Genomic DNA, 24308 nt, shown 5'->3' on the forward strand with positions numbered 1-24308 from the left:
TTTAAATTTTATTGTTAAATAGACAAAGTGAACCTTGAAATAATTGAAGTAAAGTTTTAAATCAAAGTTTTGACCCCCCCCCCCGCCCGCCCCGAAATGTATGCAGAGGACCCTCATGAAATGGTTGAGAATGAAAGTAAAAATGATTGAGCAATTAGAGAATTGTGGAAATCTTACGGCATTATGAAAGGTGTCTTGAATGTTTTTAGTAGCTTGGAATGAGACAACAGAGAAAAGAGTCTAGAAAACCATCTGGAAGAACTAATGCCAATGTACAATGCTTTGGAGCATAGCTCCTTAATGACTATACTATACATCCATGTTTAAGAAGAAACCTCCTCCCACAACCGCATACTGTTAGTGTGTATGCCTATTTGCAGAATTATATTTCTTTCTATAGAATATAGGTCAAACATTTTTCATCATGAAAAATAACCATATTAAAGACATCCTGAATAAATATCAATTATACTACTGGTAACTAGCAAAAAAAATATGAAAAAAATTATGTAAAATATTTAAATTTATTTTTATTTCTCTAGAGCTCTAAAATAGCTGTTATAAATACAATGTAAGAGGTTAATTTAAAGAGAAATAAAGATATTGTAATTCACAAAATTAGAAATGCCAGCGTAAACAGTTTAAAAATTGAAAATGCCATTTATTTCAAACTATAATAGTTTTACTGTTTTCTTATGTTTAGCATGTGAAATAGATTATTATGCCAACAAGAGCGAATTAATGCCTTCAACTTAAACATAGCGTATAAATGGTGATAAATACTTTTGTTTTTTAAGTTTTGTAGTAGAACCACAAAAAAAATTTAAAGACTAAAAGATCCAATTTTTATACAGTTATGAATTCATATTTAAGAATCTTTGAATGAAGATATTATAGTATATTTTTATCTTTTCAAACTATTTAACTATTGATGAAGTTGTATATCTCAGATGTGGTACAAAAGTGTTGAGAATAGATAGATAAAAACCAAATAGATTCATTTATATAAACTTCTGTTTATTTCTGATAGAAATGAGGTGGTCTCTTTTCTGTGCTTGAAAGTCAGTGTTTGCAGAGTCTTTAGGATCCAGCCTGCAGACATTCTGAACTCTTGAACTAATCTACAGTATAAAGAATCTCTAGAGCATAAAGGATGAGAAGGAGATAAAGGGAGAAAAGGAAAAAAAAAAGGAAATTTTAATTTATCAAGTTTCTAGCTTTGGACTAAGTGCTTTCACATATATTAACCAACTTAATTTTTATAATGAATTTTCTAAGCAGTTATTATCTTTACCAGTTAAATGGAGAACTAGGGTGAGTTAAATTGGACAAATCAACTGGCTAGACATAGTTTGAAATGAGCAATAACCCAAGTCATTCTGATAACAAAGCCCATTTCTTTCCGCTAGATCACCTAGACACCTTGTCACTTTAGATTTTACTTACTCACAATTCCATGTTTAGGTTGGAACTCCATGCAGTAGGAAGGTAAAACAATGGTTATCCATATGTCCTATCATCTCGATGAGGAAATAAATCTAAATTCTAAAATTAAATTGTGTTTATTTCAAATTTATAAATTAAAAATGTAATGCTAAAAACAGAAATAAAAAATATAATTTTTGAAGAACAAATTAAATTAATTTCTTTTATCAGTTGAGTTTTGTGTTTTTGGTAGATGCAGAAGATTCAGTTATTTCTGGTACATTTCCATTGTCTTTTCATGGAAGACCTCTCTCATGTTTAAAATTATTTTTCCATTTATTCTACATTTGTGCAGACTCCACATTCACTTCTCCCTCTCTAAGGCATGTTTGCACACAGGCGAAACATCTGCTCATTAATATATAAGTAGGTATGTCTTCACTTTATTTCAGACTGGTGTCCTTTGATAATACATGGAAATTTAATTAGAATATGGATTAGACCTCCACCCACATGTGCAGAATCACTTCTAATTTCATTTATTTTGTGGAGATTGTTAACTGACTATTAAATGGAGAAATCTAAATCTCTCAACTTCAGATTAATTTGCAATTTCAGTCTTTAACTTTTGAGCAAGATTGTTTTATTTCTTCGGTTTTATACTCTACTAATTAAAATTTAGTATCGCTACTGTTTTCATGGTTGATTTTTGAAAATTAAAGATTAATTGCATCTATTTTATCGGTTGTATACTGCAGCAGCTTCATTTTTATCATTGCTGTGAAATAAATTTCAGTCAATTTCTTTATAACAAGTAAAATGTGAAAAAAAGGATACTACTAACTGTTTGTTTTCATGTGTTAACCTTGAGTCAAATGTTTCAGTTCTTCCAGAAGTTTTTCCTCAGATTTATCTTCTGATCTTGCCACAGTTTGTCCTATAAGATAAAAGTTCTTTATTTAATGGTTTACTAAAGAACAACAAATTTTAAAGGATTAAAAGAATAACAGCTTGTCTCAAATACTGCTAAGGAAACCAATGTCTAACAACTTACTATGAATTTCAGATGGAAGAACATTCTCCAGATGACTACTGAAGCAAGGCTGATAACAATGTATCTTTCTCCCAGTAGCAATTTAACTAGCGGTGTTTGTCCCAATATCACAATCTACCCTCAAACTGAAAAACTGGCAAAAACACACCCAAATACAAATGGAAACAAACATTATAAAGTGATAAAAGTGTGCAAAGTGTGCAATGAATCCCTTAAAATACATTAGCACACAAATGAAGGAAGTATATGTACTGGGAAGGTGCTCTTTTCCAGGACTCTATATGTAGTGTATGTCAGGATAGTATGAGTTTGAAAAATCTTCCTAGTAGGGACAATGTCAAAAACTATCATAAAATCTGCTGCTAGAAAATCACAACTTGAACAGAAAATTATTATCCATAGCTCATGTTGAGTATAACTATAGATAATAAAACTAATTCTTTTCAGGTATCTATTTTAAAAAATTCAGTAAGCAAGAATATAGCCTTCCTGAAACTTATTATTTTTTGCCTCTAAAGTAAATATTACTTCTGTAATTGGTGTGAAAATAGAGAATGTATTTACATTACTTAATGCAATGTCTATCATATAGCGAGCATGATTAAGAATGGTAATTTTAATGATGTTACTAGCAATCATAAATATAAAAAATCCTAACATGTAAAATTCTACTGACCTCTATAAGATACCAAGGAAATAGTGGTATTTTCCCATAAGTTATGATAATAAAAATGTTTAGCTTGATAACACTTGAAAAAAAAAGTTTGACAGTTAAAGAAATTTAAAGGCTGTGTTCTTTGAGACATAATTAAAGTCAATTCTTGCTATTATAAATTTAATAATCATAACAACCCTGCCTCTTCTTTTAGAGATCTTGTATATAGTATACTATGTACTTTACCTTGAAAGTTACTGTAATATGAAAGTATGTTACTTGTGGATTATAAAAAATACATATTAACATGGGTGAGATAGTTAGAGGGGAATATACCTAACAAACATTTGCCTTATGTACCACTGATAAAATTTTGCTAAGTATGAGCAATGGATCTAAATAGTTATTCATGTGAGTAGGTATAAACACATACATAATGAAAAGAAACATATTTTAAAACAACTTAGATGTCAAACAAAATTTAAATCTACTTATTCTTCTTAAACTCTTATTTTATAACAATTTTATAATAAAAAAAGATTAAGTTATATTTAGAATGCCACACAAGAGAACCATGAAAATTCAAATTTAGTAGTAGTGTAGTCTTGACATGAGTTGAAAATTTTTATAAATTTAAAAATTGAAACCACATGGAAATTAGGTTTAGCTATTTTTTTGTAACTGGATATCAATATTTTCACTTATATTGGTTTAATGTTACCATCTAGACCCTCAAATAGCTTATATAAAATAAAAGGTGAAACATTTTACAACATAGAAAAATGAAAGTTAATCACAATTTTGTCTTCTACAAGCTACATACCAAATAATATTATGAACATCTATTTTTCAGAAAAGTAAATAATTTTATAATAATGAGAAATATATATGGATTGTTTTCTTTTTAAATATATTAGGTAAAATAGTTCATGGCTTCCTTAGTGTTGAAACTTAATGTGTAGAGTCAAAAGGAGTAAATAGCTATAAATATATCACTCCACAATTGATGATAGTTTTCTTTTTTTCTACATTTCACTTTCTGAACATACCCACAGATAAGATTATAGTTAGTATTTTTCTTTAGTATATGTCTCTTTGATTTGAATGGCATTTGGAAGTATATTCATAGCAGTCTAAATGCTATCCAAAATCAGCCTTCTTATGTTATAACAAAAATAAAGTAACCACAGTATAGTTATAGCCTTTAAAATTAAATATTTATTTATGAGGTTTATAAAAGACCAAATTCGTATTTAATTAAAATAGAAGATATTTCTCAAGCACTATCTTATCACAGTGGATTATGTAACATTTCTTCATAAAATATCACTGCAATATTATGAATTAAATATACAAAAAGTTACTAAAAGGAATATGCTAAATTTTTATCGTTTCCTTATAATGTATATAACTGGTATACAAAGATTAAGTATGTACTTGACAAGTCCAAAACAATTCCTTAAAATCTATTTTTTATCAGTGTACATGATTCATAAAAAGCATCTGACAAATCTATTACTCCTTTTTCAATAGCTAGTTTCAGAACACTTAACAGATTTAAAATAGGCAAGACTATATCAAGTAGTCAGTTTTTCTTAATGAAATTTTGATCTAACAAAATCTTTATCACAGAAATTTCATTGTGAGTAAAATACTTTTTACTTTAAACATTCTAATAATAAAATTGCTTTGTTTTGATCTCAATCATTTTTAAATGAATATCTCAGTGTACTGGGCAGCGATAACTGTTTTTTTCTTTTTAAAAAAAAACAACTATAAATATTTTAAGCATATTAAATATTATTGTGTTTCAGATAGGAAGAACCTCAACTATATTTCCTAAAGCAACTTATTGGACAGACAAGCTACTAGAAAATATTACTTTTAAATTGGCCTTTATCATGAGAGATTGCAGAAAAAAAAGAAATAAAAAAATATTATATGATGTCAGAAAGGTAAATAAACTTTATAATTCAACTTTAATTTATCTCGATCTGAAGGATTCTTATTCCGAAGTTAAACAAATTATCAAATGCTGATAAAGTTAATAAATTAAAGTGAGGAAACTAATCAAACTTTGTTGTTCAGTAATATCTCAAAAATAGGAAGGAAATAAAAAATATGTACTATTTGAGTTTCCATCTCTATTTCACCAAACGAAAGAAAAAAAAAATATCGTGACTTATAAAGGAAAATATGATAGATCATTGTTGTTTTAAAGTTTGATAATATCTATTTAATCTATCCTCCCAAAGACACAGCATCATTATTTATAGTTGTTTCTAAGATTATAGTGTTCTAATCAAGATATTTTTTTTTTCTTTCTAATTTAACGACTGAGTTTTGCATAATCAATCAATATATGGAAAGAACCCAGTTTGGTCATTAAAACACTCAGAACAATATTTCATCATTTCAACTATTATCCAGGCAGATTAAAATAAAGCACATAATTATTTTTATAAAGATGAGATTATACTACTATTTGAGCATCTGGTTCTAGCCTCTTTTTGGTTTATCCAATATTATGAACATAAACGATGATTATGAAAAATCAAATATTTTATATTAAATTTTACTTCACATCTTTATAATATAATTTCATTCATTGAACAAATATTTATCAAGTCCCAACTATGAGCTGAGTACTGTGCTAAATGCTGAGTCAGTAGAAGTACAATGCAGACTAAAACACAAACCTACCATCAAGGCAGTTACCACTTTCTTCTGGAAGAGAGAAACAAATAAGCAATTTACCATGCAAGGTTATAAGGACAATGACATGGTTAGCTACAGACATCTGTGGAATAAAACATAGAAGAACTACGATCCAGTCCTCGATTCTTATGGAAACCTTTCTCAAGGAATCAGAGTCCTTTGGGAAGATAAAATAGTATTTGCAAAGACCCAAAAGTGATAGAGAGAGCAACAGAAAAGGCAGGTATGGGGAGACATGAATCTGGATAGGTATGCAGAAATCGGCTCATAAATTTGTAAATATTTTTATCTTTAAATTATATCCCAAGGATACTATGTGGAAACATTTTCATTGTTGTTGTTCTTTGTTTAAATCAGGAGAGAGTGAAATCAAATTTGAATTTTAGCAAGAACATCTTCCATGTTGGGGAGATGGTGGCTTAAAAGTGATTAATAAAAGTGACAAGAACAATTTGGAGGCATGTTGTAATGGTTTAGGGCAGAAATAATAATGACTTAAATTTGCAGGGTTACACTGGGAATGAAAAGACCAGGCTGACAATGGACTTGAGAGGGTCAGTGGCTGTAAGGTTTTGTTAATTACTTAAATATAGAGAGTTTATGAGAAGGGAAATCAATGAATGTTATCCCGTTTTCTGACTTGACTAGCCAGATTATTTCACTGAGTTAGGTACATGGGAAGGACAGAGTTAAATGAGGAGTCCAGTCCTTCGTACATTGAGATAGTGCCTATGAGACATCCATAGAGATAGATTGAGTAGGTACGTACACATAAATGGTAATTTAATCAGTCAAATTGGATGCGATCATTAGATATTTTATGTACAATGAGAAGCCTAACAAGCCTGGGATAAGTCAATAGCCAATGTCAGTGAGGAAGTAAAGGAAAAGGTGTCAACTTCAGAGTAGGATGTGGCTAGAAAATTAGAAGAAAAAAAAGAAATTTGTGGTGTTTCTGAAGGCAATGAAAGTAAGTTTGTAAAAAAGAAAGGTAAAAAACTAGCAAAGTAAGCACTAAAAACATGACCTTTATTTTTAATGATTGAGGTCATTGTTATTCATCTGTGCTGTATCTTAGATCTCCAGAATCATATGAAGAGAGACAAATTTCTCTCCATCTGCCTATATACATATGAGTGTGCAAACATCAAGATAAATATTCAAAATATGTAACACAATATCTTGTGCCCCTAAGAAATATAACTTTGTGTTTAAATATCTTTTTGTAAATATATTTGTGTTCCTTTAATTAAATATATTGAAATAGACACTAACCAAATTTCCATCTTTTCAAACTTCCAAATCCCTTCAACTGTTTCTTCTGAAATTCCCATTTTGATAACAAAATTCACTGCAGTTTCAACTTCTGAACATTTTCTTTACTCTTTGGCTTTAACTGATGTCTGGCTGACCCTAAAGGTTCTATTTAACCTTCAGCGCATTCAAGTGATGACTATTTTTATTCCACCATTCACATAACACAGAGGTGTATACGAATATATATTTTTCTGAGTGCTCATTACCATTTTTAAAAGTTATTCTTCCCATTCCCTTAGAATAATTCAATTCTCTGAAGCAAATTCTATCAAATGATATCAGACTATGCCATCCCACTGCCGCTTCTTGCTATAGCCATCTGCTTAAATCGAAGTAAATCTTACTCATTTACCAGAGATTTTTAGCATCTTACTTACTTTCCTTCTTTCTACCATAAATTGTGTAATCTTTTAGAATTATTTCAGTATTCATACCAATAATCCATCCAGTGATTTAACTCCTTTCTCTCAACCTTCTCATATGCAGGAATCACAATCTTATTAATGTCTAAATATATAATTGCAACCAGAGCTTAGTGTGACTGTAAACACACACACACACACACACACACACACACACACACAGTACTAATAAATTGAAGACTTTCAATTCAAGAAGATCTTTATTTTTACCTAGTATTAAACATCCCTAACCAATTCATTTCCCCAAATTTTCTACAAAAAATATTTTTATTTTTTCTCCTCAAAGCTTAAAAAGTCCTCTTTTATTTACACTTTCAGTTATAAACTTTCATTTACAATGAAAATAAACAAACAAACAAACAGACTCAATGAGCTCACCAAATCTACCAACCTATTAAAATCACATCTGAATACTCTACCTTCCTCCTTCTGCGATGTGTATTCCGTCTCTCATCTCTGCTGTGAGTAGGATTCCATAGAGACCATTTACTCTTGACTGTGCAAGAACTTAGCTTATAAAATTATTTTTCTTTTCTCCTTCAATTTCATTTTCTCATCTGTACTATATATCATTATTTTACTAACATACAATAAATCTAATCTTTGTAAAAAAGACCTCAATTGTTCAATAGCTACTTTCTCATTTTCCACAAAACTTTCTAAGTGAGCTATCTCTACCAATTATCTAAGTTTCTCTTCTCATTCTGTATTTAAGCTATTCCACTATCATCTAATGCTGACTACTCTCATAATTCTCAGCAATTGCCTCCATATTACCAAGGCATACAACCATTTCTCAATCATCTTTCTTAATCTATCATCACCATTGTGCATTCCCTCCTCCTTGAAGTAACCACCAGCTTTTGTCTAACCTTTCTGAACTTGCAGAACTTAGTTTCCTTTGGTGTCTCTCCTCTCCTTTTCATCTCACTGTTGTAGAGTTCCAAAACTCAGCCTTGGACATGTTCTTTTCTAAGTGATCCCATCCAGTTTCATGCCTTTAGCTACCATCCATATAATGATGACTTCCAAAGTTACATCTGTAATTCAGACCTCTCCCTGAACTCCTGGACTTTAGATACATATCCATTTAGATATATCTAATAACTGTCACAAACTTTAAACATCCATAATTTACTTTTAATATTCTCAAATGCTTCCTTGTCTCACTTAAAAACCACTCCATTCTTCTATTTGCTTATGACAAAATCCTCAAGGATTAACATCACGGCCTCTCTTTTTATCATTCCCCACATCCAGTCAGTAAATTATGTCAATTTGACCTTTAAAAAATAACCAAGCCAGAATCACTTCAAGAGTACAAATTGCTCATAATTACTAATATCCATTATGCATCTTTTGATCTAAAATAATTAGAAATATCAACTGGGCATTAGGTGATATTTTAAAAAAAATATTGTTAAATTTATTAGGTATGACAGTGTTGTTTGGCTAAGTAGGAATACGTCCTTTTCAGGGGGAGGGAGATGCATACTAAATTGCTTAGGTGAAAAACGTGATATCTGTACTACAGAATAAAACAAACAAATAAATACAATGATTTAGAAAAATATCCAGAATTTAGCTACTCTTGACCACTTCCAGTGCTACTGTTTAGATTCAAACCATCATCATCTCCCACTTGTATTTTTTTGCTAGCTTTCTCTCTGGTGTCTGTATGGTCTGTATTTGCTCAGCTTCCATCTGTTCTCAACACAGCATCTCCATCCCACAACAGCCACATAGATTCCCAAGTTACTGGCATATATCCAGAAATACTGAGAACTTTTTCACTGACTATCCCTCACTAGTCTCTTTTTCTCCTTCTCCAGATATTTTCATGAATATATCCTTCATTTTCTTCAGGTCATTCAAAAGTCGTCTTTACATCAGAGTCTTTCCTGGCTACCTTAACACACTTTCAACTCTCTATACACTTAAAATTTTCCTTCTCTGCTTATTTTTGACCTCTCTGCAAGTATTATTTAGTTGATTGATCTTGTTCATCATCTCTCTCTCCCACTAAAATATAAGATCCAGAAAAACAGATTTTTTTTATTTATTTTATTTAGATCTGTATATCTGGGACATTTTTGGGAACATAACAGGTAGTCAATGAATAACTGTTTGATAAGTGAATAAGTGAAGAATTGAATAATTTTCATCATCTTCTCGATCTCTAAAGCTCTCCAAGAGCTTAGTTCTTAGATCACCAATTTTTTCTTTTTCTATACTTTTCCTTAAGTAATCTCATCTATTTCTATAATGTTAAATACCATATATATGTTCATAAATTCTGTTTATATCTCTATAAATGTCTCTTACATTTGCAAGTTGCCCAAAACCCAAACTTTTCTGTATTTAATTCCTTACTTTCTTCATTTCACAGAAGTAAATTCTATCAGCTTAACCTTCAAGATAGATCCAAAAATAACTTAGATCCTACTATTTTCAGATTCAAGTCTATTTTTTTCCACCAATGTATCTTTTTCTGGTTTACTATAATAACCAGTCTCCCTGATCCCATCGCTGTCCCTCTATAGTTTGTTCTCCTCACTGTGGTAGAAGTTATTTTTTCAAAATGTTGCCTAGATAATAGCTCTCCAGTGACTTCTAATTTTATCTAGAATTAAATTCAAATTTCTCATCATTATCTAAAGGGCTTATATGACATAATCTTTGGCTACTCTGTTAAGATTCTCTCCCTGCTCACTATACTTTAGCCAACCTGGCCTCCTGGAGACCACTTATTAAAAATATATGGATAAACATATCACACAACCAATAACATTTTAAATAAATATTTTTTCTACCTCGTTTCTTGACATTAAAATTGTTTTTAAATTATGGTACTTGAAGTAATACTTTAGAACTTCTAGTGTCAGAAAAAAACTTTAAGTTATAAAATGAATATATTCCAGGAATACTTTACTTCTTTATAAAACTATCATTCTCTATGTAGAAAATAAACTTTTATCCCATCTCTCAGATTAAGGACATTTTCAGATTTCTAATTTCAAAAGTGTATATATTATTTATTAACTTTATATATTGTTTCATCTTTATCATTTAAACTTCATAACTATGTATTTATATAAAATGTTGACAATATATCTAATCATAACAAAATGAATATTTCTGTAGTTCTAATCATAAAACAATATACAAATTAATAGAAAAGATACCTTTCATTCTTTAGCATTACCTTAGATATTTTTGCATGAAACTCATGAAAGTTTCCTAAGAACACTGCCTTTAAATTTATGAGTTATTAAATCATACATCCCAGTAGGGAATGATTATCTTTGTAGTTTTTATTATGGTGCATCTGCCTTGGACAAGGAAGTAAAACTTTGTCACTGACATAGCTGTAATTAATAAGTGATTCGGAACTCACATTCATCATTGTCACGAAAAAAGCATCTGGAAGAAATCGCCTGAGCTGTATTTAGAATCTTTGAGAACTGCAAAGTCCACTCTGTTCATCCTTCTCACATTTCTCTTTCCAAGTAAAAGCTAGAAAGCTGTAGCCAAGTAGCAGTACAGGAAGTAAGGTTTGCTTTCATTACCCTTCTCCAGTTCCTCACACAATTTTCTATGGCTCAATAGCCAGTTTTGAATTACCACATGCTCTTTACAAATACTTGGATATACTTCCTGTCTTTCTTCATAGACAATATTATTACCTGAATTTTCAATGTCTATAACTTTGTTTATTTATCTATTTCTGAAGATTAAATGGATGAATCTCTGAGATCAGGGACCTTATCAGTTCTGTTCACTGCTGTATCCCTTGCCCATAGAGGAGTTCTTGGTACACACTAAGCAATAAAATTCAATGGATGAATAACAAACAACTTCCTGGAATAAAAAAGTATTTGATATTTTATTGTGGATTTAAAAAAATTCAACAGAATACTGGCTACGATGTGATATATCTCTAGATAAAAATAACCTTGCTGTCTCACAAATGAAGAGGTTATCTTTAGTTTGGAGGACCAAAAAAAAAAAAAAAGAATTTTGTGTAAGGGAGTGAATGTATCTGCTTTCAAATAAACAAAAAATGTACCATAAAAGACAGTTTAGATACAGTCTATGTGGGAGAACCTTTGGGTAACTTTTATAGAGAGATTTTTTTTTAGCTTAGTATGAAAACAAAAAATTCTCTTTGAGAAAGAATGAAAAATAGCCCCAGTGCCCGGAATTCTAGTAAGGCCTGAATACGGGTCTGTTTATCAACTAGAGTTAGTGATGAATAAAATTGTCAAGGTTTGATAAGACCTTGTCCAGAACATGCCACACATCCCATTATGGAAAGTGAGCAAACAGAAGCTAGAATAGCTTTATGCAGATATTCTAGAGAGAATAAAACACTGAATAAGAGATTTGACAAAATTACTTCGAGAAAATTTCTATTGTATTTAAAGGACATAATATTTATCTTTTAGTAAAAAAATAAAAATGAGATAAGTAATAGAAAAGTGAGAAAAAATATTCAGAAAAGTGTTAACAGAAACAATTTTTTAAGAATAGAAATCTTTGATTATAAAATATTTTCAACTACATGCTAATAAAATATGATGCTTCAATGAGAAATAATTGAAGGCTGAAATGAGATATCATAAAAGTTTTAAATAATAAAAAATATAAATAACTTTTGAAAGATAATTTTTAATTTACTGATATTGGTCCAATAATATGATAGAAAATTATTGAAAAATAACATAGTATTTTATATGTCAGGTAGCAAAATTATTTGTACTGTTATCTCTCCAAAGTTAGTATAGATTTAATATCTCTCAGGTCAAGGTTTTCACCAATTAGTGAAATTATATAAAGTTAATCATCGAAATGAAATAAGATTATTTTGTATAATAATCATTTCAATGATTACGAATTCAATAATCTTGGGTTCTCACTTTGGCCAATTCAGTAAGCATAATTTGAAGCTTTAATCCGTATTGCAATAAAACTTACTTAAAATATTTGTTGTACTGACAGTTTCCTCCCAAAATAGTGTGATTGCTAGCTATGCATCTTACAGTGGTGATTTGATTCTTTAACCTTACTTTCCCTAGAAGCCATGTTCTGTAAATCACAAACAAGATCAAACATACATAGATATTTTAAAACTTTTAGTTTGCTATATATTCAGCATAATACTGAACTATTTTCTTGGCACATTGGAAATACATTTTGTGTGTGTGTGTGTGTGTGTGTGTGTGTGTGTGTGTATGTATACACATACACACACATATACATATATATATACACATACATATATATATACATATATATATATATGTATATATATATGTATACATAAAATTACACCGAATTCCAATACAATCAGTCTAATGTTTTACTTATTGAAGCAAGCCCTCTGGAAGGTAAAACCTTTATCAAGCAGTTTTTGTTGAACACCGACTGTGCTAGGCTACAAGAATGAACAAAACAGGTATGTTCTCTGTGCTCATGAAGCTTTCTAGTCTAATGAAGGTGATGAGTCAATTATAGGGACTTCCAGTGAATAGTGATATAAAGAAAATAACTTTGAATTTTAGAAGAATTATATGATAAATTTAAATTACCCATTGAAGAAAAAAAATCACAATAATTTAAGGTTTTATATAATTTTCTTAGAACATTTGATTTCCTAAGTCCCCTGTAATGTTCAAGTGTCCCCTTAAAATCCAGCTATTTTAAGACTCTTATATGCTACTATAAGAATGTTTCCAGGACTTTTTCTGGGCATTTCTTAGACTTATTTCTGAAAATGTAGGTTTGCTGCCATCGACTTCATGGCACAGACTAGAGCAAACTGACATGACGAAGAGCAAAACTGATAGAATTTGGAATACCAAAAAAAAAAAAAGCCAATTTATTTCAAGTATGTGACTCTTTCCCTATCCATAATTAATATGGTGTGCCCCCTTGTTAACATAAGTGTTCTAGTGTCATTATGTAGAAGAGCATTTGAACTTTCTATAGACCTTTGTGCTATCATCGCTCTGGGATTCATGTGATTGTATCTAAATGACAGCAGTTGCTCTACTATCACTAGAAAACGAAAATTGGCACAAATATAATGCATTTTCACATTTAGAAATTAGACCAGATATCTTAATGCACTTGCTAAACTAATGAAAAAGAAAAGACAAGGAAAGAAAGAAAGGAAGGGATGGAGGGAGAGAAGAAAGATTTTTATGCTTTTATCTAAATCAATCTAGTATTCAGCCAGTTTATTTTTTGGAGAATTGTAGGAAGCTAAACATTGCCTAGTATTTCTCTTTAACTTTCCAGCTGATTAAGCAAATCTTTCAGACCAATAATTCAGAGAAACGAAGAAAGACTAATCTTCCAGACCATGAGGGCTTGGTTCATCCATCATACTAACAGTATAGTAAAGATCTTTGAAATTTTTTGTCTGGCTACTTTTTGCCCTTTTAACTGAGGAACAACCAGAGATATACAATCCAACTTAATTGCTAAATGAGAATTATGTACTGGGAATCAATTTGTTTGCATGACCCTATCCAACTACTTTAGTGAAGTATTTAGAAGAGTGGGTTAAGTACAAAAACCTCTTTTGAATACTAATTAAGACTTAAATATTCTTATGAAAAAGAAAATGTGCTTTCAAATGGGCATCTGATTCCTAGTCATAAATTTAGACAAAAAATACCACATCTCAGCAAAGGCGAAAATGTGTTGGAAGATATAAATGTGGATTAAAAGGAGAAAACTGTGTCTAAGACTTTTTTTACTCCTCTCCCCATCCCTACCCCCCTTAAATATAATTGAGTTTAACAGCATTAATTGACAACCTGTGCCAGGTTCTTTGTTAGATGCTTGTAATAAAAATTAAAACAAACAAACAAACAAACAAAAAACATGAAACAAGTTCCTAACCGCAGGGAGCACTTAAGAAGTCTCACCTTATATGTTGCATTCAACTTTACTTTTTCAAATCATCCTTTAGACTGGATGTTTCTTTCTTACCTACCAGGTATCCACTTTCATACGTCTAGCTATTTTATAACATAGCTGGCCTTTGCTTATTACTAGTACTGAAACCTCATCCTGTATTCTGCAAACATCTAGTTACTACAGTTGCTAATTATTCTTAATGTTAGAAGATGCTGTGCAGCTAAATATATCTCATCTTTCTACTGACATTTATTTAACTAAAATGTCATTTGTTCCTTTGTATTAATGTTGAATAAAAATAAACCTTTCTTTCCCACCTCCCCTCCCTAGAAGGTTTAGCCCACTGATGTGTTTTGCCTTTTGAGCAAATTTGGCAATGAGATCATACAGTTTATATCTTTCCTTTGGAATTCCTCTTTTTTCTCCCCTCCCCTATTCACCCTCCACCTTTCCTACTCTCCCCTCTTCTCCTCTTTTATCTCTTGTAAAGATCTGTATTTCTATATCTCTGTGAAGTTGAGAATGTATCCCAATCCACTAGTTAGGAATAATGAAATAGTAAAAATGTAATAACCAATTTTACCATGGACTCTACTTACATAATGAATTTAGATCCTAGAAGTCATTGTTGGAGAATTTCTAAATTATTGCAAACTTTCCCGGTATAATAATATAATTCTGCCCCTCGAGTACCCAGATTCTTTCCTGTTGAAAACAAACTTGTTGAAATAAGGAGGAAACTTAACAAATAATGAATCTAGGAAATTGTTCTTCAATAATTATTTCTATAGTTTGCAATAGAAATGTCAGGAGATGGGAGAAAGTAAGTAACGAAAGTGAACTATATTTAGATATTTGCATTAAATATAATCTAAATGGTAAATAATCCACTTATAAAAATTCTCTATGCACAACTACATTATTATACACTCCACATTGTTTAAGTAACTAATATATTTGCCCTTATTACATCCAGAGGGAAAACAGTATAGTCAAAAAACCTTCTTAACAAAATATAGTGAGTCTAGATAGACATAAATGAGCCTTGGAAAGAGTTGAGTTTCAATTTGTGAACAGACTTAAGAGAAACACCCATATCGTTACTCCTTATTAGCTGATGTAGGACTTCGAAGTCAAATACGGTATTATTTCTTTAGGCACTTGAAGAGGCAATGTGAGTTTTCAAGTTTTCAATCTTAAAAGAGTAATACTTACATTTTTTTTATCTTAACTCATTGTAATAAAGTGAATTTCTCTCTTTTAATACTGTGAAAATTAATATTTGACAAATGATACTGAATTAATACAAAACATATCCAAAGTTCTAAAGCCTATTCATTTAGTCCTCATTTCAACAAGCATTTACTGAGCATATACTTTCTGCTCAGGCTTATGATAGTTGCAAAAATAAATAAGATGTGATTGGCTATGAAGTTCAAAATATAGTCAGTATTTATATAACTTAGCAACCTTACAGTGAGTTGCAATAGTATGTTATGATATAAATTAAATTTTTATGCAAATGATATTTGTTAAATTATTTCTAGTATCTTTAATTTTCAAGTTACAGAATATATATATGTATACACACATATATATACACATATGTGTATATATGCAATATATGAGTCAGATACACAAAAATGGGCTATTTGTGTGAGTTTGTGTGTATATTTGCAAATAAAATTATTTAAATTATTCTATTCATTTTTAAAGATTCATCTTGAAAGTATGTAGGAAATCATAAAGTTTAGTATAAATTTTATAAACTAATCAATCAACCCAGAATTAGCTTTGTAGGTTAAAATATAGCCAGTGTGATTGAAATACTGGAAATGCATTCATGAATTAATACTAAGTCGCTTTAATAGAATTAAGTAAGTATTAAACTCATTTTGGTTGGTTATACAATTAAGAATAAATATTATAATTAATGAATTAATTAAATTTAAGAAAGTTTTCTTTAGGTCAGTTTTAAAAATTACAGATTTTAGGACAATTAATGAAACATATCAGTAATGGAACTTGGTCAAATTTATAAATATATTGCAGTCAAAGAAAATTCTTCTAGAAGGAATCAAAAACTACTCTTTAATGCCTATATATATCCTAAGGAGTCTTCTGTATGCAAAATGAAGCAAAGACTATGATCTTAGAAAAAACATGATTTTATTTATTCTTTGCTATTTATTAGTGTCACCATTTCACCTGTCTCCATGTATTTTTATAAACAAGATTATGTCATTTATTCATGTTCATCATTTTACACTTAAATTTGAAGAGTATATTTGTTTACTATTTGAAAATCACTTTGTCTAGCCTTCATATAAATATGTCAAAATAATTGAAGCAACTTGTGAAATTTTTCATTTATTGCTACCACTACTAATAGTGATACTAACTCAGTGTATCCTTTTTATTTTTTATTTTTTTGCTCGATTTTGCTCAGTCAGTCCCTAATTTTTTTTAAGAGTCCTAAATTTCACTTTTTAAATGTGGATCCTTTAGGCGCAGGTTATATGGTATGTTATCAGTTTTATTTAAATGTTAAACTATCGTGATAAAAAAGAGTTTACAGGTAAGGCACATGTTAAAACTGTCACAAAATATCTTACAGCACAGTAAAGAACTTATTTGTAGCATAATCTCACATTATTTAGCTCTGAATACTGATTTTTTTTTTTTTTAATTAGGGAAATGATTGCCATGGAAATATGATTTTCTATGTGGTGGAAATTTTTAGATTCCTTCAGTAAAATAAAGATTAACCACTAAATTCCACTTTCTCATTTACCATCTCTATTTGAAGCTCAAATTTAACATGTGAAGAACTGAATTCTTGATCTTTTCCTCCAAACATGCTCTTGAAGAATTTCCGTTCTCTGTAATGGCAACTCAACTCTTCCTTCCAATTTCTCAAGCCGGAATTCTTGGCATTACCCTAGACTGCTTTCTCTCTCCATATCTAATCTATTGGCCAATTAACTGCAAGGGCTTTATCTTCAAAATATATTTAAGATCTGACTACTTCTCTCAGTTTCTACTACTATGTCCCTGGTTCAAGCAACCATTATCTCTACCTCAATTATCCTAGTAGTCTTCTAACTGTTCTCTCTGCTTCTGGTCTTGAATTCTCTGCACTCTATTCCTAGAACTGTGGCTAGATGATCTTTTAAGAAATATAAGTGAAAAAAAGAAAGAAAGAGAGAGAGAAAGAGGGAGAGAGAGGAACAAAGGAAAGAATACATGAGATTTTGTCCTTTCTTTGTGCAAACCTTCCAATTACTTCTCTCACTGAAAGTAGATATAAAAAGCTTAAAAAGATCTGCAGGTCACGAAATAAATGTGGCCCTCCTGTCACCTCTTTAAGCTCACCTCAGACTACTTCCTCCTTGGCTGACTATACTCTAGCCATACTCTCCTACTTGCTTTTCCTGGAAAACTCCAGGCACCCATCTGTCTCATGGCCTTTGCTTTCTATTCCTCTTGTTGTAAGGCTCTTCCTCCAAAAACCTGAGTGACTCCGCTCCTCTTTCAAGTCTTCACTTAAAACTCCCTTTTCTCTCAACTATTGCAGTTTTCCTACCCAGAGTTAGCCAAAGCCAAGATTAAGGTTGCAGTCCTTCAGATTTCCAAGTCAGCCCAAGATTTCTGACACGTTGTAAGTTCAGGGACCCCAAGGCCACCCTCACTTCAGACTAGAGCTAAATATTTGGAGGTCCCGTGGACTCCTCAGATTTGATAATTCACCTTAATAACTAGCAGAACTCAGGAAAGTACTATAGTTACAACTAAAGTTTTAATATAACAAAAAATATACATTACATACAGTCAAAGAAGAGATACATAGAATAGGATCTGGTACTGGCAGGGTTCCAAAGACAAAGCTTCTGTATCCTCAGAGATGCAGTACCTCAATGTCATTATTTGTGGTAATGTGCACATAGAATATTGTCAACCCAGGAAACTCACCAGACCTTGAGGTCCAGAGTTTTACTTGTTATATAGGCATGAGTAATTGAATTATTAGCCATGTGGTTGAACTCAATCTTCAGCCATCTCCCCTTCCTGGAAGTCAGGTTGACATCATGTGGCTCAAAGTCTCAACCCTCTAATCACATGGTCAGTTCCTTCCCTAAGATTAGCAGCATGAGAAGCCTCACTCTGAATCGTGTCATTAACAAAAGCCATCAGGTGCCCGTCATAAGTCACCTTGTTAGCTTAAACAATCAGTTATGATGGGAAATTTCCAAGATTTAGATGTTACCTCACAGAACTGTGGACAAAAGCCAATTAAATGCATTATTACACACTCTTCACCACTGCTCCTCTCCACATATACTTACTGGTCATTTTCTATCCCTACTCTCCATTTTATTATCTCTAGCAGTTATTACTCTAAGATATCTTTTTCTTATTTGTCTCTTTTACTGTCTATCTTCCTCAAATAATGAAAATTGTAAGAGGCAGGAATTTCTGCCTATTTTGTCTTTCTTGAATCTTCTGTGATTTAAGTCTGACATAGTATGCATTCATTAATATTTGTTGAATGAATGAAAAAATGAATGATTTTTTTCTCTAAATTCAGTTTTTCTTATAGTCTCTCTATTCTTTAAGCTGAAATGCAATTCAAATGTGAAATGACATGAAATATGAATCCATGAATATTTGTATTTTAAAAAAATTATCCAATATAAGCTGTTACCCTTTTAACCCTTTATGACAATGGAATATTTCAGGTGGCTTTTCAGTTTACGACTAGCAATAGTGGCTTCATTTTACCAAGTTGTAAAGCAAACAATATATTTACTTTAAAATCATCGTATAGTTTACTTAGTCATCACTATCTTTGAATTTTTAGTCAAAAAGAATCATGATTTCAGTGTTAAGCTTGGTAGGCAATATTGGGTTTTATACCCCAAGGAAGCTTGATGCATGAAGCTGAATGCATACTACTTCTTCATATCAGGCAACTTGAGTCAATTAATGTTATTTAAAACATCTGTTTATAAAATCTGGGCTCAAACATCAATGGCGAGCAGTTTTCTGAAACACAAATGTTAGAAAAGTAATTTACCTTTTTTGGTTAAAGAAGCTATGTCTTAAAACTCTCAAACCTATAGAAGAACAAGAATAGTAGAAGATCTTGAGATCACTTTCGTATACCACAAAGTAGACAAAGAATCTGATAATAAAAATAAAACAGAACTTACTATATTTCATGGATTTTAGGTATTATCACTTCGAAGTCTTTATTTTATGACAGGAAAAGAAATATTTTTGAAAAATAGCAAAGTCAAGATTTCTAAATGTATCTTATAATTTTGAGATTAAATTATACAGTGTTCCAAAATTGTGTATCTGGAAAAATGTTATATTTCACAAAGTTTTAATTGACACAGATTAGAAGAGGATTATATCTCTCGATAATTTAAAGTCTTTGGAGACTTCTTCAAATTGTAGAGTAAAATGCTTTATCACTTCAGTAACTCTTGCAATCACTTTTTGAAAACTGTATCTGCATCCATAGGCAAAGGAATTTTATTATCTCTGAATTGTAACTTGGAATGTCATGAGTTATTTCATCGGACAAAGTTTGTTAAATGAACACTGGCAGTGCCATTAGTGCTTCACTCTTGAACTCAAGTACAAGTCAGCTCTGTTTAAGTCACCATTTGCAGAAGACTGAAATGAATGAGCAGTTAAAATGGTGCCATAAGTTAATTAGAGTGGAATTAGAAGGAAAGTGGGCAATTTAGGAACATAAGAATTGCTGTACCGAATCAGACCAATGGTTTTCTTGGTTTAATATCCAGCCTCCAGCAGCTGTACTTGTTAGTTTCTAAAGCTTTAAAGAAAAGGAAAAAGACTCCATAATTCACCTAGACAAGTGTGCCTTCTGTGATTTGGAGAAATTTTCTTCATGACTTCTCTCAAATAATACCCTAAAGCAGGACGTTTCAATCCTATTATGATATGGGTTTAGCTTGAATAGCTCTGGTTATTAATAATTCTTATTAAATCATCCAATTCCTACATAAAATCAACTAGTCCATCGAGTAGCTCTTTATCACTAAAGCTCCTGAATTCATGGTTGAATATGTCTGCTTCTGTGATAAAATATGAATTTATAGTGTTTGTTTGATACAAGTTCTTGATGGCAAAATATATCTCTAGATAATCATGCTGTATGAATGCTTGCTTCTCTTTCCAAAATCTATTGGGTTCAAAGGCTTTTGGAATATATATTATATATATATATATATATATATATATATATATATATATATGTAAAATATATATATGTGTGTGTGTGTGTGTATGTATGTGTATATGTATGTATGTGTGTGTGTGTGTGTGTGTGTGTATATATATATATATATATATATATATATATATATATATATATATAAAAAATCTGTTAACATTACTCCCAACTTTCTGTCTATTAAAAATCTACAGAAGATATTGAATGATGGAGAATTCTGTGTGCTGAGCTTTTAGGAAAGTTCAACTAGAATTTTTCTTATATGATTTTGCTTGAGGCAGAATGGATCTTAGAGAAAGGCATGATTTACTAATCTTTATCACTTTAGTCTTCTGTTTATGATAAAAATACCTGTTATGATTTTATAGGTTTCTTGATTATTCTAGATACCACCCCCAGGTCAATAATTCTAAAATATTATATTCATAGTAAGCCAATTTAGTCAAAAATTCCTCAAGAATAGTAAATGCCTACAAGTTAAAATCTAAATCATTTTTTTCTGGCTGTCAGATCTTAATGTGATAACATTAATATCCTAAAGCTATAACACTTATAGGATCTCCTCTATCCTAGAATCCAAGAAAACTCATTTTTCATTGTTTTAGTCTAAGATGAACACTTATTATTGGTGTCTATGTTAATTGTGTTTCTTCTCTTTAGCTTTCCCAACTTTTCTTTCTGGTTCATTTCCTTGTTTCCTCTTCTTAATTCAGCTAGAATCTCATTTCTTCAGGTAATTTCCTTTCAGACATGTAATGATTGCTCCCTCTTCTGATGGTTTGTGTTGCTTTGTTTATGCTTGTTTTAGGCTGCCATATATTGTTGTTTTTTTGTTTTCATGGATATTCTTATTTGTAAATTTCCTGAGGAAGCTATGTTTCCATATTTATTTGTATTTCTAGAGTCTAGAGCAATATCTGACTCATAATTATAGCTTAAAAATATATTAAAGTAAAATCTATAGAATCTTTAGTGACTACTTACAGCCACTTTCAAAATGTTCACTCTTCAAGTTTCTGTTTTTATGACCTAGGTAATAATATATTATTGAGTGCTATGATGGTGTAAATGAACCCAAGACTATACATTTCTAAAAATATAGTCATATGTTATTGATTGAAAAATTACAATGAAAGATATAAGAAAAATCAGCATAAAGAGAGAGTATGAAGGCTCTTAATTGACTTAGGCACATGATGTTAAGGAATAAAGAAATTTCAAGCAGAGATAATTGCTGGGGCAAAGTCAAAGAAATGAAGTAAAGGAGGAAATGAGTAAGAAACTATCTCTAATTTCTGTTGGCTCATGAAGAGACTATCTGAAAATAAGCTTGGAAGTATGGGTGGCATCATGTTTATTAACCTTTATCTGAACCTACTGGGAAATTATTGAAAGGATTTTAAGCAATGAACTGACCTATAAGAATGTAAGATTAACTTAAAAGTGAGACTGAGGGCAGCTTCCTAAAGTAACAAGGTTATTACATAATAAGGAAGTGTATAAGAATAAGGCACTAAGAATAAGAACAAATGGAATAAAATAGATGCAAGAGACATTGAGTAGATGGTATTAATGTTCATTGTGAAAAGACTGGGGCTGGCATAAGGGAAACAGAAGTTAACACTGCTCTTTTGAGCATGTTTAAAAAGAAAACATTAGCACTATAAAAATAGAAAAATTTTTTCTCCCTGTATATTAAGCAGAGATGCATGTTAAAAAGTTCTTTGAATTTTACTTTCTATAATTTTAACTCACATATTGCTTCAAGGTACTAAAAACTTTCAACTCATTTACATTTGACATCATCAAAACAAATTTACAATTTTTTTCTGACTTTTTAAAAAGCTCTTTTTGGTTGTTGAGAATAATATTATTTTTTTTTTATCTAACAATGATTTCAGTAGAATTATGTCTTTCTTTAATTTTTTAGAAATCCAAATGGGACCCAGAATAGTAGTACAAGATGGCCTGTCTTTAAAAGCACTGAACAAAAATATTTAACCTTGAATACAGAGTCACCAAAAATATACACTAAGCTACGGGCTCAACAATGCCGATTCTGGACACTATTTTTTCCTAAAGTCTTGGAAATGACAGGTGTGTTCTTTTAGTATTTGGTTAAATAATTGGTTGCGGATTATGTAAAAGGGGGAAAGGTAGACCATACAAGGCAAGGTTGCGATATTAATCTGTGACTTTACAATTACTTGATTCCATTGGGTACATTATATTAAGAACTTTCTTACATCAAGTTTGGATATGTTTTGAGGGCTTACTATATAAGCAGCACTTTAGTAGTTAAATAAAGAAAATCAAAATAGAAATTTTCCCTTAGAAGAGTATAAAACTTATTAGTGTAACTAAAATAGGATACTACTTGCTATTCAGACAATATCTATGGAATTACCTAATGAATAATGACTAAATAAATATATAAAATCAATAATTTATACAACAAAAATAGAACAAATAAAATATTATCATAAATATAATTTATACTCAAAAAGAGATAAAAAGAATTTATTGATAAATATAATCCTTGATTTCTAAAGGGGAAAAAAACTAAAATTTACATGTTTAAAAACACAATCCAAATATTTCTAAATATTCCGAACTTGAAGGTATTAATCTAAGAATATGTACATGTATTACATAACACAATAAACAAATAGTAATTTAGTTAACTAAATCTTCAGGAAGTGATTACCTAGACATATAAAGAAATACTAAGAAAATTGATTCAAGTTATATTATTTCAAAATTCATTAGTAAGAAATTATTAAAATCAACTTGAACAATCAACTTGAGTGATCATATCTTTTGTGAGAAAAATTACATACATATCCAATTCGATGTCTGGTTTAAAAATGTCCAGCTGTTTATAACCCATGTGGCTCTTCTGGTCTATTCTCTCCCTTAATTTTTCAAATAAATGTAATTGACTTTCAACTATCAGACATATAGTCCAGTTCCTTTACACTCTACCATTTTTTTCACTGTAACACCGTAATTTTCAGACTATATATTAGGATCAAAATATAGTAGATGTTTTCAGTTTCTTATTTTGAGAGAGAGGAGATTAGTTTCAGGCAAATATGAACATCCAGAGCTGTCTTTGATTGTTTAATATGCCTTTTTATCAGACATTACTCACCAAAATTATAATTATGTACTCCATCTGTTTGGGAAATTTTTCTAATATACCAGTGCTTTGTGTATTACCAAATGTTCTGTGACATAATATATATCCAGAGATGGGCTTCTGCATTCCTTGGCAGAGCTACAGTACTGCCCTTGTGTCCTCTGGGTGTGAATAATGATGAGGTAACTCGTTTAAACTGCCAAGAGACCAGAAGAGATTCCATTTAACATTCCGCAGATTATACATTCTTAATTGTTATTTAAAACATTTTAAAATGAGAGGGTCATAATTTGAGGAAAAATAAAAAATAAGAGTTGAGGGGATTGTAAATGACTAATTCACTAGAAGCCACACGAAGTTGTTCTGGTTCAGGTACA

General features: G+C 30.6%; 1 protein-coding gene across 2 annotated transcripts in view; it reads left to right on the forward strand.

The window, feature by feature from the left end:
* The window catches only part of BCHE (butyrylcholinesterase), a 49401-nt gene that overhangs the window by 19947 nt on the left and 5146 nt on the right, over positions 1–24308 (forward strand). The window contains exon 3 of one of the 2 annotated variants that reach the window (XM_039857538.1): positions 22720–22886. The exons of the other annotated variant lie outside the window; for it this stretch is intronic. Within the exon in view, the coding sequence (XP_039713472.1) occupies positions 22720–22886 (167 nt within the window). The remainder of the gene's footprint in view (positions 1–22719; positions 22887–24308) is intronic. 2 annotated transcript variants of the gene reach the window in all.

The sequence above is a fragment of the Pteropus medius genome, unplaced genomic scaffold (genome assembly GCF_902729225.1).
Source record: "Pteropus medius unplaced genomic scaffold, Ma_sr-lr_union100, whole genome shotgun sequence".
NCBI classification, from domain to species: domain Eukaryota; kingdom Metazoa; phylum Chordata; class Mammalia; order Chiroptera; family Pteropodidae; genus Pteropus; species Pteropus medius.